This window comes from Micropterus dolomieu, linkage group LG05 (assembly GCF_021292245.1).
Source record: "Micropterus dolomieu isolate WLL.071019.BEF.003 ecotype Adirondacks linkage group LG05, ASM2129224v1, whole genome shotgun sequence".
NCBI classification, from domain to species: Eukaryota; Metazoa; Chordata; class Actinopteri; order Centrarchiformes; family Centrarchidae; genus Micropterus; species Micropterus dolomieu.
Window position 1 is genome coordinate 5,691,399 of NC_060154.1, and position 14,082 is coordinate 5,705,480.

A 14,082-nucleotide genomic window follows, 5' to 3' on the forward strand; every position below is an offset into this window, starting at 1 on the left:
GAGTTCCGATGCTCTCTCTCTCTCTCCCCGCATCTCACTGCAGCAGCACACAGACAGACAGACAGACAGACTGCAGCCCCTCCAGCTTCTCTCCCAGCGGTGTTTTTCTTGGCTTGTGTGGAGGTGAGTGGTGATGAACAAAAGACTAAACTACCAGTGCCTCGAGTTTACCGCTAATTAAACAGAAGACAGTATAGGCCTATGTCTTGCTAACGCATGGACTCATGAGCTGAGCTAATAAGTTAGCTGAAGTTTGGCTAAGGCAACATCTCATGGCCTTACAACCTCATGTACTGGTGGAGTCACTACAGGTGAACACAGTAACATTTGTGTCTAATAACGTCATCACAATCGCCACATTGATATGCAAATTAGGCGCTAATTTGCACGCATTTGACAAGTCACTGCAGGTGAATGGGATAAGGAAAATAACATAAAGCATATCACCACAGAACTTCCCCAGTTAATGACTTACATCAAGAGTATTTTTTCTGAAATGTGCTGTGTAAATATGCAGATTAGCTTGTTTTGGTTAATATAGAATAAATCTACAGATGCAAATAGACCGAGGTTATTAGACTTAAAACCAACACCATCTAAATGTGTATTCTTTAAGTTTTATTTCCATTAGAGTAAAAGAAGACATGGAAACAAAATAGACCAAAGTCTCAAAATTGACCACTCCATGAAAAAGTGCCTTAAAGAGTAGATTCCTAGTTTTGATGGTCGGCTCCTCATCTAATAACTCTCCATTCTATTAGTTTGTTGTATGCTGATAAATCCTTATATAATACAGACAGCCCTCCCTCAAATGTGAAACTAAGTCCATGTCACCATCAGTTATTGTGTGTGTGTGTGTGTGTGCGTGTGTGCATGGTAAATGTAATATAATTAACAATGTAATGTTAAAAATGTAATATTTAATTAACATTTATTTTAATTATGCCTGCAGCCCAATGCCACAGTTTAGTGTGAAGATTTATGTGAAGTGTTATGTATTCCAATAACACCAAAAGAATTGAAACATTTTATTGGCTTGTGAACAACTTATTAATGAAACTATGTCATAAAAATATACTTGAAACTAGTAGCATAGAAAACATGCACATTGTGGCATAGTTTCCTTTGCTGTCGCCTGCTCCTGTGATAAACCTAGTGAATACTAAAGAAGACCGTGGTCTCTGTGTGAACTGATTATTTTGTAGAAAAGTAAAAATTTGTTGAGTTAATATATTTGTCTTGTTTAAAAAAATGCCCTTTTTTTCACTTGAGCCCCTGCCCACCAAAATGTCTGTGCACACCCCTGCATTACAGTGAAAACAGTCATCGATTAGCAGGACTGATTAACGAGTACATGTTCAGTTTGTGACTTTTGTCCTTCACTTTAGAGCAGTTTAAATGTAGTAAATGTGTATGAGGAAATGTATAATGGCAAATTCTGAATTTGTTTAAGTGGTTTAAATACATGAAAATCTGAGCTGTAGTCAGGATATACTGACAATATTCCAGCTTTTTTATTTAATATCTGGATTTTTCAAACTTAAATTGCTGCATTATTTGTTTAAATGGGACAGCTGTTTCAAGGAATTTCAACAACTGCATATAGTTAACACAATCAAACCAACTAACTCAAATAGCTGTCTCAGAACGTTCTCTGATTTCCCTGTAATTAGTACCAGATTATATAGTTATTTGTCATTAAACTTAAACCATAAAATTAAGTGTTTTATTTCCCAATATCAAAAAAATTCTGGTGGTGAAATACTGAGTATTTATTCATTGTTTTGGCCAAAAGGTAATCACAGTTACACAGAACCCAGCCACCTTCAGACTCTCACAGCTGTAGGAAGTGCTCAGACCGTTCCAGCGCTCTGAAAGACAAATATTATCAACATGTTCATGTGATTTACTAAGGAAAGTTAAATCCATCCCTGTTTACTAACACCAGTCCCCAAGCCGGTCATTTACAGTACCAACCAAATGTCAAATCTGGAATTAAATAGGAAATATGCACTATAATATTTAATTATAATTTTATATATTATATATATAAATAATTAGAACGTGTCTGGCTGGGTGTTTTACCGGGCACATGTATGTAAAAATAACTGTAAGCACTAACCATGGAATCAGATCATTCATTTACAGAAGATTTTCTTTATTAACACATTACACATGTTAGTGCATCACAAGAAGACCTATGTAGGTGTCTTTGAAAGAGAAGCGAAAAAAGTCCAATGACAGTGAGTAATTTGGCAACAGTAAATGTCATGTTTACATTTAACATATTTTTCTGTGACAGAAAAAACACACCTCCAATCTTCCTGTAACAATGAGCGTTTATTTATTGCATTTTGAAATAAAAGAATTCTGTTTCAGTATTTTTGATTCTATTAGCAACCTTTGTTACTGAGAAGTACAATAAGTTTGATGGCGTCCAACACCAAAATCCCCAGCAGGGAGCAGTCATGCAACAGAAATATCTGTAACTCAATATCTCTTATCTATTTTTTATTTTTTTTATATTATCTATATCTATCAATATAACTTTGAAAGAGGACTATTCATTTTTCAAACACCATTGTTTAAGCTTGACTAGATAAGAAAAAAAAAAACATTTAAACCAACAGCAAGGTCTTATCCTTCCTCATGATCCCATCTGCTTCTCATACATATTTAAAAAATAGGCTCTTTATTGTTAGCCAAAACAAACAGCAGATTCAGATTAAATAAAGAGACGGTGGGCTCATTAGTGTTTGCTAAAAAGTAGAGCTCTGTCATTTCACCAGTGTTGTTAGTTATACACACAATGTAATGAATGAGCTCTTGTGCTGAAATGTATAGCTATGGAACAAAGCAATAAACTACTGTCATCCTCTAGAAACAGAATAAACACAGGAACCAGCCGCCTTCAAACTCTCAGATGTAGGAAGTGCTCAGACGGCTCCATCGCTCTGAAAGAAAAACATTTTTAAGTGATTTGCTAAAATAAATCTAATTTATCACTGTTTACTAACACCACTCCTCAAGCCAATTACCATTTACAACCTCAACCATGTATCAAAACTGGAATTAAATGGGAAATATATGTATTATTTAAATTTTACCAGGTACCTACTGTAAGCATGCTTTTTTTTTACTTTCTGTCAAACATCATAAAGCCTCATCTACTGTTTTATCTTTTGTAGTAGGCTAAAATTTACTATTTAAGTATAATTGAGATCATTTGCTTTACTTTTGGCAAAGAAGCTATTATAAAAAGAATGTTACAGCAATAAAACGTCTACAGTTATTATCTCACCCATGTATCTTTTATTTCTGTAGTTTTAGCGACATAATGGACTATTAGCCTACTACGGACACAAAAATCAATAGTAGTATAGTATAATAATGAGAATAATATAGTAACAGAAATGAGGGTTGAATTCAGATTTCCCTTCAAAAATATCAAATTCATCTCATAAATAGACTCTACTGAACTCATCTCATCTCAGATTTAGATACTGACCCCTCCACAGCAGCCACAGCAGTCCCCACACAGAGCTGCCAGCAGGCCGTTCACCACCTGCACAGCGCACAGCCCCATCTGGATTAAACCCATGACCAGCAGCACAGAGAACAGAGAGAGATGCCAGGACACCACGTTGGCTGGCTCTAAACAAAGCGACCAGGCAGTTTTGTTGGTCAGGTAGTCACTGGAAATGGAGGGACAGCAAGAGATTATCTGTAAACACTTAAAACAGGTGAAGAACAGGTTAATTATTGAGTGAGCACAATGGTTGAAAGTAAAAATGACAAAACTTTGGGTTACACTGGAGGTTATGCACCAGATTGTTTGTGGCCTGGTGCAATGACTTGTGAGGTTGTCATATTGGTATATTTTTCTAAATTTAGACAGAGCCAGGCTGTCTGTATCCCCCTTTAAACTAAGCTAAGCTAAATGACCCGCAGCTCTAGCTCCATAGTTGATGTGCACACCTGAGAGTGGTTTCACTCTTCTCATGTAACTATCAGCAGGAAAGCGAATAAGCATATTTTCCAAAATGTCAAATTACTTCTTTAACAAAAACTAGTTCTAATTAGGAAAAGTAATATTTATACAGGTACTTCTAGAAGTCTAAGTTTTAGTAGGGCTGTGTGTCTTACCCATTCGAAAAAGGAGTGTCCCATGTCTTGTTTGTGCCGTAAATGGAAATCACACACTCGGGTCCGTGGTTTATGGCCACGGCAGAAACTACAACTGAGTAACCAGCCCCCAAAACACCCACAGCTGCAAACAGTATGGAACTCAGCATCTACAGAGAGAGAGAACGGTTACTCATATTGGGAATCAATAAATAAAAATACCTTTAACATCTCTCGGTGTGAGCGTCTGTGACAACAATGAAGTTATTCTCTGTGTACGGAGCACAGGCTGAGGGTCACAAACAGATAATGGCCAACACAGAGCTACTGAGATGGTGTGTGTGTGTGTGTGTGTGTGTGTGTGTGTGTGTGTGTGTGTGTGCACGCACGCGCAACTTTTGTTTGCTGATTCTTTCCTGGACCCCCATACACACTCTCACACTTACACATTTCTGATGTATCGATCAGTATGTGTGTCTGTACGGGAACAATACGGGCTCTGTGTGATAAAGTCATGTGAAACTCCCATCAGAGGAATTTCTTGTGACAGTAATCAAATCTCATCAATATGTGTGTGAATGTATAAGTGTGTTTCGCATAAAATCCATTAAAAGTAATAAAAGAAAGCTAAATAAACCATAACCACAGACATGTTTTAGGTGGCAGGATACCCAATACTAATCTTTGGGGAAATTAATTGATAAATTAAAATTAATAAAAATTCAAGTTCTTCTTCCTGCGCAGGTTGTTCACTGGCTGAGTGCCTGTACGCATGCAATGTCTGTTTTAATGGGTGACTTTTGTAAAGGATGCATACAGAAAAAATACTTTCTGGGTCCTTGGGTGTCAGGTGATTTGCACTTCTGATTATGGCCACTACACTAAAATAGCCACAGACCCTCATCTGCATTAGCAACAGGCAGGTTTAATAGACGAAGACATTTTGACAGTTTGAGGTGCACATGATAATAATTAATGAAAAATAAATATCATTTAGCTTCTTCCATTTCAGTGTCCTCGTATTTTGCATTCTGACAGCCCTTAGGCAAACTTTACATTGTTGGCTAACTTCCTAATAATCAGTGTTTTATTGAGCCTACCCTAGCATACTGGGACGTGTAAATACTTTGTTTAACGTCACATTCCCCCAACCAAAATAAAACACCAGTTTCTGCAGAATTATTTTGGGACCCATTCTAATCTTCCTGTCTTGTGAGCCTCCTTAGGATCCTCGCCCAACTTTTGAAAGCCACAGCTGTAAATGATTATATCATTATGGTGAGAAGTGAAACAGTGAAACAGTGAAACATCTCTGCACCGCAAATCGCCGCCCACAGCTTTCATTGCCACAGCAACCGCAGCAGTCATTGTTCTTCAGACCCATGAAGACCAGAGCTGGGAAGATCATCTGTCACACACACACACATACAATAAAACAGTTTAGTATAATGAACTATTTGTTCATCTGCTGTTTGCAGGAGGAAATTTAACTGTCCCACCATAATCATTAAGGTATACAGTATTATATAATTACGGTAGTTCCTAAACTTGCCATTTGTTAAAGCAGCACCAACTCTCACTGGGGTTGACACATTTTTCTGCAAGTATGCAATCAGAATACTTTGAAAAATACTAAATCATATCTGATCTATCATTCTACGCACATTTATAAAACTGATTCTTAATAATTTCTTTGATGGTATTGTGTTGTCTTTCCAATATTTCTAATGTGAACTAACTGTAACCTAATGAGATCATTACCTCTTTCACAAACACAACTGTATTCATACAGTTAGAATTGAAACAATTAGTTGATTAATTGATCAGTTAATTCGTTTTTTCCCCCAGGAAAACTGGCAAAAACATCCTCAGTTGCAGCTTCTTAATTGTGAATATTTGCTTTTTTTAAATTTCATAGTAAGCTGAATATATTTAGGTTCTGGACTGATGAACAGACAACAGTAATTTTAACGTACTCACCAGCACTCCAGATCCCAGAATGCCTCCAAAGTACCATACTTGCTCTGTGATATGTTCGCTGTCCACAGACTTTCCACCAGGGAAGAAGAGCAGGATGTTACACAGCACACACACGATGGTCAGAGGCATCAAAGTGATCCCCAGACACTTGGCAAAGCCGCCTGAACACATGCTGACACTGATGCGTCAACCTCCTGTACTAGTAACAACTCCGCGGGTTTTAAAAGTATCTTGTGGGCTTCAAAACTCCACCGAGGTTGATCAAATCAGTCAATTAAATTATCTCGAACTGACAAAGCAAGGGTGTTTTGGTTCTAAAAATGTACTTAAAAATGTACTGGTCCTGTTTTTGTCCACTCGAAGTTCAGTTGTTAGAATTTGACATAACACCAAACCCGTTGGCTTTATATATATCTCTAAATGCAGCTTCTCAACACCTCCTAAAAAAGTCTTCTTACATCTCTTAAGCTTGGTTGTTATTCAAAAAGCTCTGTCCACTTTACTGAATCATCTAAATGATACTGTCTGCCTCACCTGTCTTGTTTCTCATGATGGTTGATGCTGTAGTTGAGCCTTTATACCCCCCCACCTCCACCCCACCTGTCTAACACACACACACACACACACACACACAGCCATCAATGAAGGATTACATACCTGTGTGCGCACACAGACACCCTGGTGAAGACAGTGGTTAATGTTCTACCATGTGTTTTGTGTACATGGTGACAGAGGAAGTGACAGAGAATTAGTCGATACAGCAGGGCCCTCATGGCTGATTTGCACCTACCACGGGTTTAGTCAGTAACACGAATTTTGTTTGCATACACTTTTCATACACCTATATGAGTCATTTAACCGAACAGTAAATTGGTTTGGATCAAATCCTGGCTTTTGGTCTCCAAAATAAGTCTTCGTGATTAAACAAAGATCATGTTTTTGTATTTACATTTTTGAGTAAAAAAAAAAAAAAAAAAAAAGAACCAAAAAAAGTTAACATCTAGCACCATAAAAATTACTCTTCCCACACCTCACCCAGAAGGTTTAATGCCCGACTGTCTGACCAGAATGACTTAAAACTTCTGCTCCCTCCTTTTACTTTTAAGACATTTTGACACTGAGGAAATTAAATCTAATTTCAGCTAAACTTGAACTTAACTTGAACACAATTGGCAACGTTATCGTTCCTAAGAATTTCTGCTATCCATCAATAGACTGTGTATCTCTAAACTATTTAGGCTACTAGATCAGTGTTTCCTAACCTTTTTTATCCAATAGACCCCCACAGCCATATCAGAAGGGCCCGAGTACCCCTTTATCATACTCCTTTGATAGATGGGATGGCTTTATGGTGTTTTTGGCCAAGTTTGCATTTGTACTACTTGGAGTGGCACAACCTGGTTGTTTTAACACTTCACATTTAATTTTTCATACTAGTATTCCTGCAGTTTTAATAAACTTACAGTTGACTCAGGTTGGTGGAAAACCGAGGCATGTATTGTGCAGACTACCATAGTTGGTAGGTTGTTGATTTTTCTCCTAAACAAAAATATGTAGATATATATTATTAATTTTTTTTCCACATACCCCCTGACAACTGCAGAAATGTATCCCTGTTTGAGAATCACTGTACTAGATTGTCTGATTCTAAAAACTTGGATTTTAGCTTTCGGTGCACATGAGCATTTCATCCAAATGCATCAATGTGTATGGTTATGTCTATTTTACTTTTGAATTTGTCGTCTGAAATGTAGCGTTTAGAATTAATTTCTGATGATGAAACCTCAGCATCCATCAATGTGATCTGTCATCTGCTTCTATATGCTCGTCCCAATCCCAGTGTCCCCCCTAAGCCCTGAACCCTCACAGACTTTACTGAGGTCACTTGGAAAGTGATTGAGTGCAAGAGGCTGCAAGGGCTCAAAATGCTGTAAACAGGGCAACACTTTGCCACATTATCACGTTACCTTGAGGAAGCTGAAACACCTTGCACACTTTATGTTTTTGCCTGATTTTTAGGTATTGCAGGCTTTTGTCCTACAGTGTGGAGGAGAGGTAAATGTCAATCTGCATTTGTCAATAATCAACGGTCAAAACAGCATCATTAAGCAAATACTAAAATAAATAGTTGAATAAACTAAGTGTGTAATAAGGTTTCACACTTCATGTGTTCTGTCCTGTATCATCTTAAATCTATGTTGAGAAAAATTCAAACAATTTTCAAAAAAAATCAGCACTGTTGTCCATGCTTGTTTGTTTACTGTTCTTCTTCTTATAAGGCAGATTTGCCGTGATATTTCTCTCGCTTCCGGGTGTCCCCTATTCAGTCTATGGGTAACCCCCGTGTTTCACGTCACAACGCTATGAACTGTGGGCAATTCCCTCAGGCAAAGTCTGCAGAAATGCGGACTTACGAAAAGGGCTCAAAAAGGGCTCAAAATGTCCGCGAGAGAGCCCTCGCGCACTTGACGATTTGACAGTGGGACAGCCCTAAACTCTCACGGACTTACCGGGAACGCGCCTCAAAGTCTGTGAGTGTGGACCATAGACTGTATAAAAAGGTGCGGACGAGGGGATTGGGTCGTCTTTTCTGCCGTCCTAGTTGAGCTTACCCAATCGATGCCCGAGTAACCGATCCTAAGTTGAAAGTCCAATAAAGGTTTAATTTTGTCCCGTTTGTTTTGTCCAGTTGATGCCAGCAGTCGCTGGTAGTTAAAGCGGGATGGGCACCGAGTTGACTTTCTCCTCTCGTCGGTCTCCTGTGGTGTGTTTACACGGCTGTGTGGCGTCCAGCCAGTCGCTAGCTTCAAATATTGGACTTGGTGAGTGGTACACTGCAAAAATGAATCTCCCCAGAGAGTTTCACAATTTTTTTGTTTTTATGCATGAATTTTGTTAATTTTTCAAAATCTCAACATATAAAATCAGAAAAAAAACACCATAGATTTTGCAACACAAAGGACAGACATGACAAAATAGTTTATTTATGTAGGCTATATATATAACTGTTGGGCTTCTGTAAATATCATCACAGAGTACGGTCTAGACCTGCTCTTTTATGAAAAGCGCTGTGAGATAACTGTTGTTGTGATTTGGCGCTATATAAATAAAATTGAATTGAATATATAATATTATAATTTTTGTATAAAGTTTGCTTTGTAAGTAGCTTAGAGGAAAAAGTACAATCGTCATCTCATTATACAACCCTGTTGTAAAATGACAATTAAATTTACCTTGTACTTTGTACCTTGTCTAGTCATTAATCTTGTTTTGTCCAACCAACAACAGTCGAAAACAAAAAGATATTAGGCTTACCATGATATTAGCCTTAGAGAAATACAGGCGGCAAATACTCATATTTGAGAACCTGGACGTTTTAGCAAAAGTTTGCTTGAGAAAAGGCAGAGAGGATGAGTCAATCATTAAAATAGTTGATTCATTTTCTGGCAATCGATTATTTAATTGTTTCAGCTGTCGCCTATACTACAGTAAATTGCTCAGTGTATGGTGTAGTGTTTAAGATTTTTCATATATTTCCCTCCCAGTCAAGGCAGCCAATGGTTTCCTTTAATGGTAAAAAAAAAAAAAAAAATGATATAAAAATTAGTGTACAGGCTACTTGCTTATCCTCATTGTAAGGTAATGCAGATTAATTTAAAAGGGCTTTGCTGCACTAGCAGGAAAGTAATATTCAGTATTTAGGTCTGATTTAGCTAAAACATACTGGTACGGTTAATTTAGGCTAGGAAAGCTATTGTGAGTCCATGACATTAATCACACATGGATATGTATTTGTTGTGTCCAGACATCTTGAAGCGTGGTGGTAATGCAGCAGATGCTGCAGTTGCCATGGCAGCAGCCCTGGCGGTAACAGAGCCAGGCAGCACCGGTCCGGGCGGAGATGCCTTCTGCTTGTTCTACAACGAAAACACTGGCGAGATCCGAGCAATTAACGGCAGGTGGCGACTCTTCTCTCTCTGATGTTGTTGTCTTCACAATACAGAATGATTAGCTAAGCCTCTCTCTGTTTCCTCAGTGGTCGTTCGCCCAGAGCTCAGACACTGGACTTCCTGGAAGCACGTGGTTACACTGCGGAGGCCCCTCCTCCACCTTATGATGCCTTGAATGTTACTGTACCAGGGGCCCCTGCATGCTGGTGTGATACCGTACAGCTGTTTGGCAGTAACAAGGTGTAGCTGTGTTTGTGTTCTTGTATCCAACTGTGTAGAACTGTGTTTGATGCAACACCAGGTAGCCAAAAGCCCATCTAACATAATAATTTACAAGACATAAACATCCTAACCGTAAACACTGCAATAGGAACCATACTGAAAAACACCACCAACCATATCTGGAAGTAGGACTCTCGACTCTTAAGTGTGATCTAAACAGTGGTGTTGAACGAGGTGAATCAAGGAAATATAAACAAGGAGTGGACAAAGTAACAATCATTGGGTTCTGTGGATAGTGAAAACAACAGTGACGTAGCCATCTTAGGTAGGGTTTCTACAAGTCCATGAAAATGATTGCAAGATTTTAAAATATGGCTCAAACTTAAACTATTGGGGGCCACTGATCTGGTTGCTCTTTGCCAGGGGGCCCCTTTTACACAGCAGAAAACTCCAGTGGATTTGTCAACACTACATTTCAATCAAAAGCTACGCTGAACTACTTGTCTGCTTGAGATTGTGTTCCTGGAGAACAACATCTTTCTCTTTGCAGGTGTAAAGCAGTGACATTAATCACAGAAACAATCTCTCTGTTCCCCAGATCAACCTGGGGTTGCAGTAAAAAATGATAAAATTCCTCCAAAAAAGGGAAAATCTTAACTTGCAGGCAGAATTCAGCAATAAAATGGAAAAATGAAATGGTCTCACAGACTTGATGTGGTGCCAGTGCCTTTAATTAAAATGAATATTAATGTTTTACAGGGTTTTAAAATTGCATTCTCTCTTTGTATAGCATGTCCACTTAGTCTTCTGCTGGGCGTAATTCAAAATCAAAAATGTCATAAGATTTTTCATTAATTTGCATAGGGCTTCTCCTATATTTCCCATTCACAATTTCATAACTTTCTTTACCTATGTACAATCACAAATATACTATACACAGTATACTGAACCAGCATTTAACAATTATAGAAGGAGAAATCAACGAAAATAGTGTTTTGAATTAGAGGTATGACTCACTTTTTCTCAGATAAATACAACATGCTCTCTATTGTTTATTTTGCATTATGAGAATGTGTTTTGGAAACTATTAACTGTTAACTAAAGTAGTGAATATTAAGGGGATTTTGGCACATAAGAAAAGTGAAAAACACCTTGTCATAAAGTCCTCCTGTATCCTCTCATTTTCACAGATTGCTAACAATTAAATGTTTTCTGTGTGGAACTCCCTCAGAGGAAATTACAACAGTTTTAGTCTCTACATATATTTATTCTCAAAACAGTAACTCCTACTTCTTGCTTAGAGTGGTTTCTTTCCTCTCCCTGTTTCCATAGCTGTCCTTGCAGGAGGTGCTGAGTGGGGCGGCGGAGCTTGCAGAGGTGGGGTTTCCTGTTGCCGAGGTGACAGCTCACCAGTGGGCGAACGGGGTGTCTGCTCTGAGAGACGCTGGGAAGGAACTAGGTGGAGACCTGCTAATTGATGGTCATGCACCCAAATGTGGACAAGTATTCAGAAACCCTTCCCTGGCCCAGACCCTGAAGGTAAATCCTTGAAATAACACACAAAAAACACATGGCCAACTTTCACAGGTCATTTGAGGAGCACTGGGCCATTTGTTTGTGAACTCATGTTATTTCGACAGAAGGAAACAGAACAATGTAGAACCCCAGAGAAACTATTGTGCTGGTTCCACGTCCTCCCTGTGGCTTGTTTGCTTTTTCTAAACTTGACTTAGCCTTCTATATAGGAAGACCTTGGATGGACCCAGGGGCATGGCGGGTAATGAACTCATTAGCGTACTGGACTCAATATAGAAGGAAAACAAGATAGATAGGGGGAGGGAGGAATATAGCTTGTGCTGGGGTGGACAAAGTAGGGAGGATATCAAATGAGGCAGACAGAGAGGGAAGGGCGGAGGGGAAGGAAATGCAGACAGAGAGATGATAGAAATGCAAAGCTGAAACGGTCAAAAGAAAAAGAAAGAGGGACGGCTGAAACAAAAAAGAAGGAGTGCAAAGAAGAAAAGAAGTAAGATTATAGGTGGATGTGATAAAGAAATGTATTATAAAAATCATCTGTAATATATTTTTCCCAACATAAAAATCCACTGTAAACATGAATTCAAACTGACCATAGCCAACTAGGGATAGCAATATGGGTCTGTCTGTCTGGCAGTTGGTTGGTCCGCTACTTTGGTCCAGACTGAAATACCATGATATTATGTACAGAAATTCATGGTCCCCATTAGATTAATCCCACTGATCCCATAACGTTTCATCGAGCACCACCAGCAGGTCAGTTTTTTTGGTTTATGACAAAATTACATTCCTATGAGCCTCATCCACCTGCTTATATGTTATCATCGTCATTGTGAGCATTTTAGCGTTGACATTTGCATTTAGCTCAAAGCACAACTGTGCCTCAATGCAGTCTCATACAGCACTTCAGACAGTATGCAAGTAATGGAATAAATCAACATTATCACTGAGACCACTTAAGGTCAAATATGAATTTTGACATAATCTTTTCTCGTGTGTCATGTCCGTATAAAGCTTTAAATTGCCAATGTATTGTTAAACTGCACAGAATTTGTACTACTAATAAAAATTACTCTGAAGGAACTGAAATTGTCAGAGTATACTCACCCTGACGTGACACTTTTACGTGCATCTGAATATTCTTTGAAACATAATTTAGATGTTGTGCTGTGACAACACAACTCTCCATTGAAACTATTTTAAGGGAGGTGGCACATTTTCTACTTTCCTGTTGAGTATGTGAATGTGTGACCGTGATTGTGTGTGGACAATGTAGTATTCATAAAACCACACTCATTCTGTAGTTTCCTGTCAGTGAGATTCACTAGAATGTGGATAAATACTGTGTATACTGTGTCTGTGTATGCTTATGTGTCACCATGAAAGCATGTACTGATTGATCCACCTCACATCAAACACTCACATCACTAATGCAGTAATGCAGGAACACTGCCAAGTACGCCCATATGCCCCTCCACACACACACACTCACTTTCCTTAGACAATAGCAATGACCTCAGCTTCATTGATGAATTGTTTCCACGGCATCATAACAGTCATTCCACAGGGATGACCGTTTGTGTTACTTCCTTGTGCTGACAAATCATATGTTCACACTCACCATTCTGTTAATTTAATATATTGATTAGACTGGTAGATATACACAATACGCAGATTAGACATTCCATCATGTTTTCTATGTTTTTGTGTGTTTCGTTCTGTGGTTTGGAAACATGTAGATGGATGGCAGAATGCAAAGAGATAAACTCTTGATTGACTGAATAGATTCATTGATCGGTGTATCGACAGGATCTCGGTGAGCGTGGCAAACCAGCTTTCTACCACGGCAGAGTTGCCCAAGCAATCGTTGATGTCATCAACCAAAATGGTGGAGTCATGACCCTTGATGACCTTAGCAGCCATGAGAGTGAGGTCATTACCGCTATAAGCACGGAATACAAGGTGAGGTCAGCGACCATAATTGATTATTGTATCTGTATTTTGATTATATGGTCAGCAGAGTGAATGACTCCATTATGTGTTCAGGGTGTGCGTCTGTGGGAGCCTCCTCCTAATAGCCAGGGATTGACTGCCTTGCTGTTACTCAACATCCTTGAGCACTTCCCTCTCAAAGGTATTCCCTGGCATTCATAGTGACTATTTCTTTGGTAGAAAGTAGTTCCAGTTAAAACTGTTCACAGTCTGTGGATTATATAAGTCTGTTCAGCTCATTTCATACCCCCCCCCCCCCCCCCCCCCCCCCCCCCCC

The 14,082-nt window shown here is 38.8% G+C and overlaps 2 protein-coding genes across 4 annotated transcripts in view; one reads left to right on the forward strand and one right to left on the reverse strand.

Annotated features, from left to right (window-relative positions):
- Positions 1-62: 62 nt before the first annotated feature.
- The window catches only part of LOC123971647 (glutathione hydrolase-like YwrD proenzyme), a 21,024-nt gene continuing 7,004 nt past the window's right edge, over positions 63-14,082 (forward strand). Inside the window, exons 1-7 of one of the 3 annotated variants that reach the window (XM_046050611.1) lie at positions 63-123; positions 8,805-8,927; positions 9,911-10,064; positions 10,142-10,295; positions 11,610-11,816; positions 13,623-13,775; positions 13,860-13,947. In XM_046050611.1, the coding sequence (XP_045906567.1) occupies positions 8,828-8,927; positions 9,911-10,064; positions 10,142-10,295; positions 11,610-11,816; positions 13,623-13,775; positions 13,860-13,947 (856 nt within the window). In that variant the 5' untranslated portion in view covers positions 63-123; positions 8,805-8,827. Of the gene's footprint in view, positions 124-8,653; positions 8,928-9,910; positions 10,065-10,141; positions 10,296-11,609; positions 11,817-13,622; positions 13,776-13,859; positions 13,948-14,082 lie in introns of those variants that run through there. The other 2 variants (XM_046050610.1, XM_046050609.1) reach the window with 2 other exon arrangements.
- On the reverse strand, positions 2,138-6,623 carry tm4sf4 (transmembrane 4 L six family member 4). The gene is made up of 5 exons (XM_046050612.1): positions 6,106-6,623; positions 5,444-5,533; positions 4,147-4,295; positions 3,509-3,695; positions 2,138-2,954 (listed from the first exon to the last, which is right to left on the reverse strand). The coding sequence occupies exons 1-5, from the start codon at positions 6,274-6,276 to the stop codon at positions 2,937-2,939; spliced, it is 615 nt and encodes a 204-aa protein (XP_045906568.1). The 5' UTR covers positions 6,277-6,623; the 3' UTR covers positions 2,138-2,936.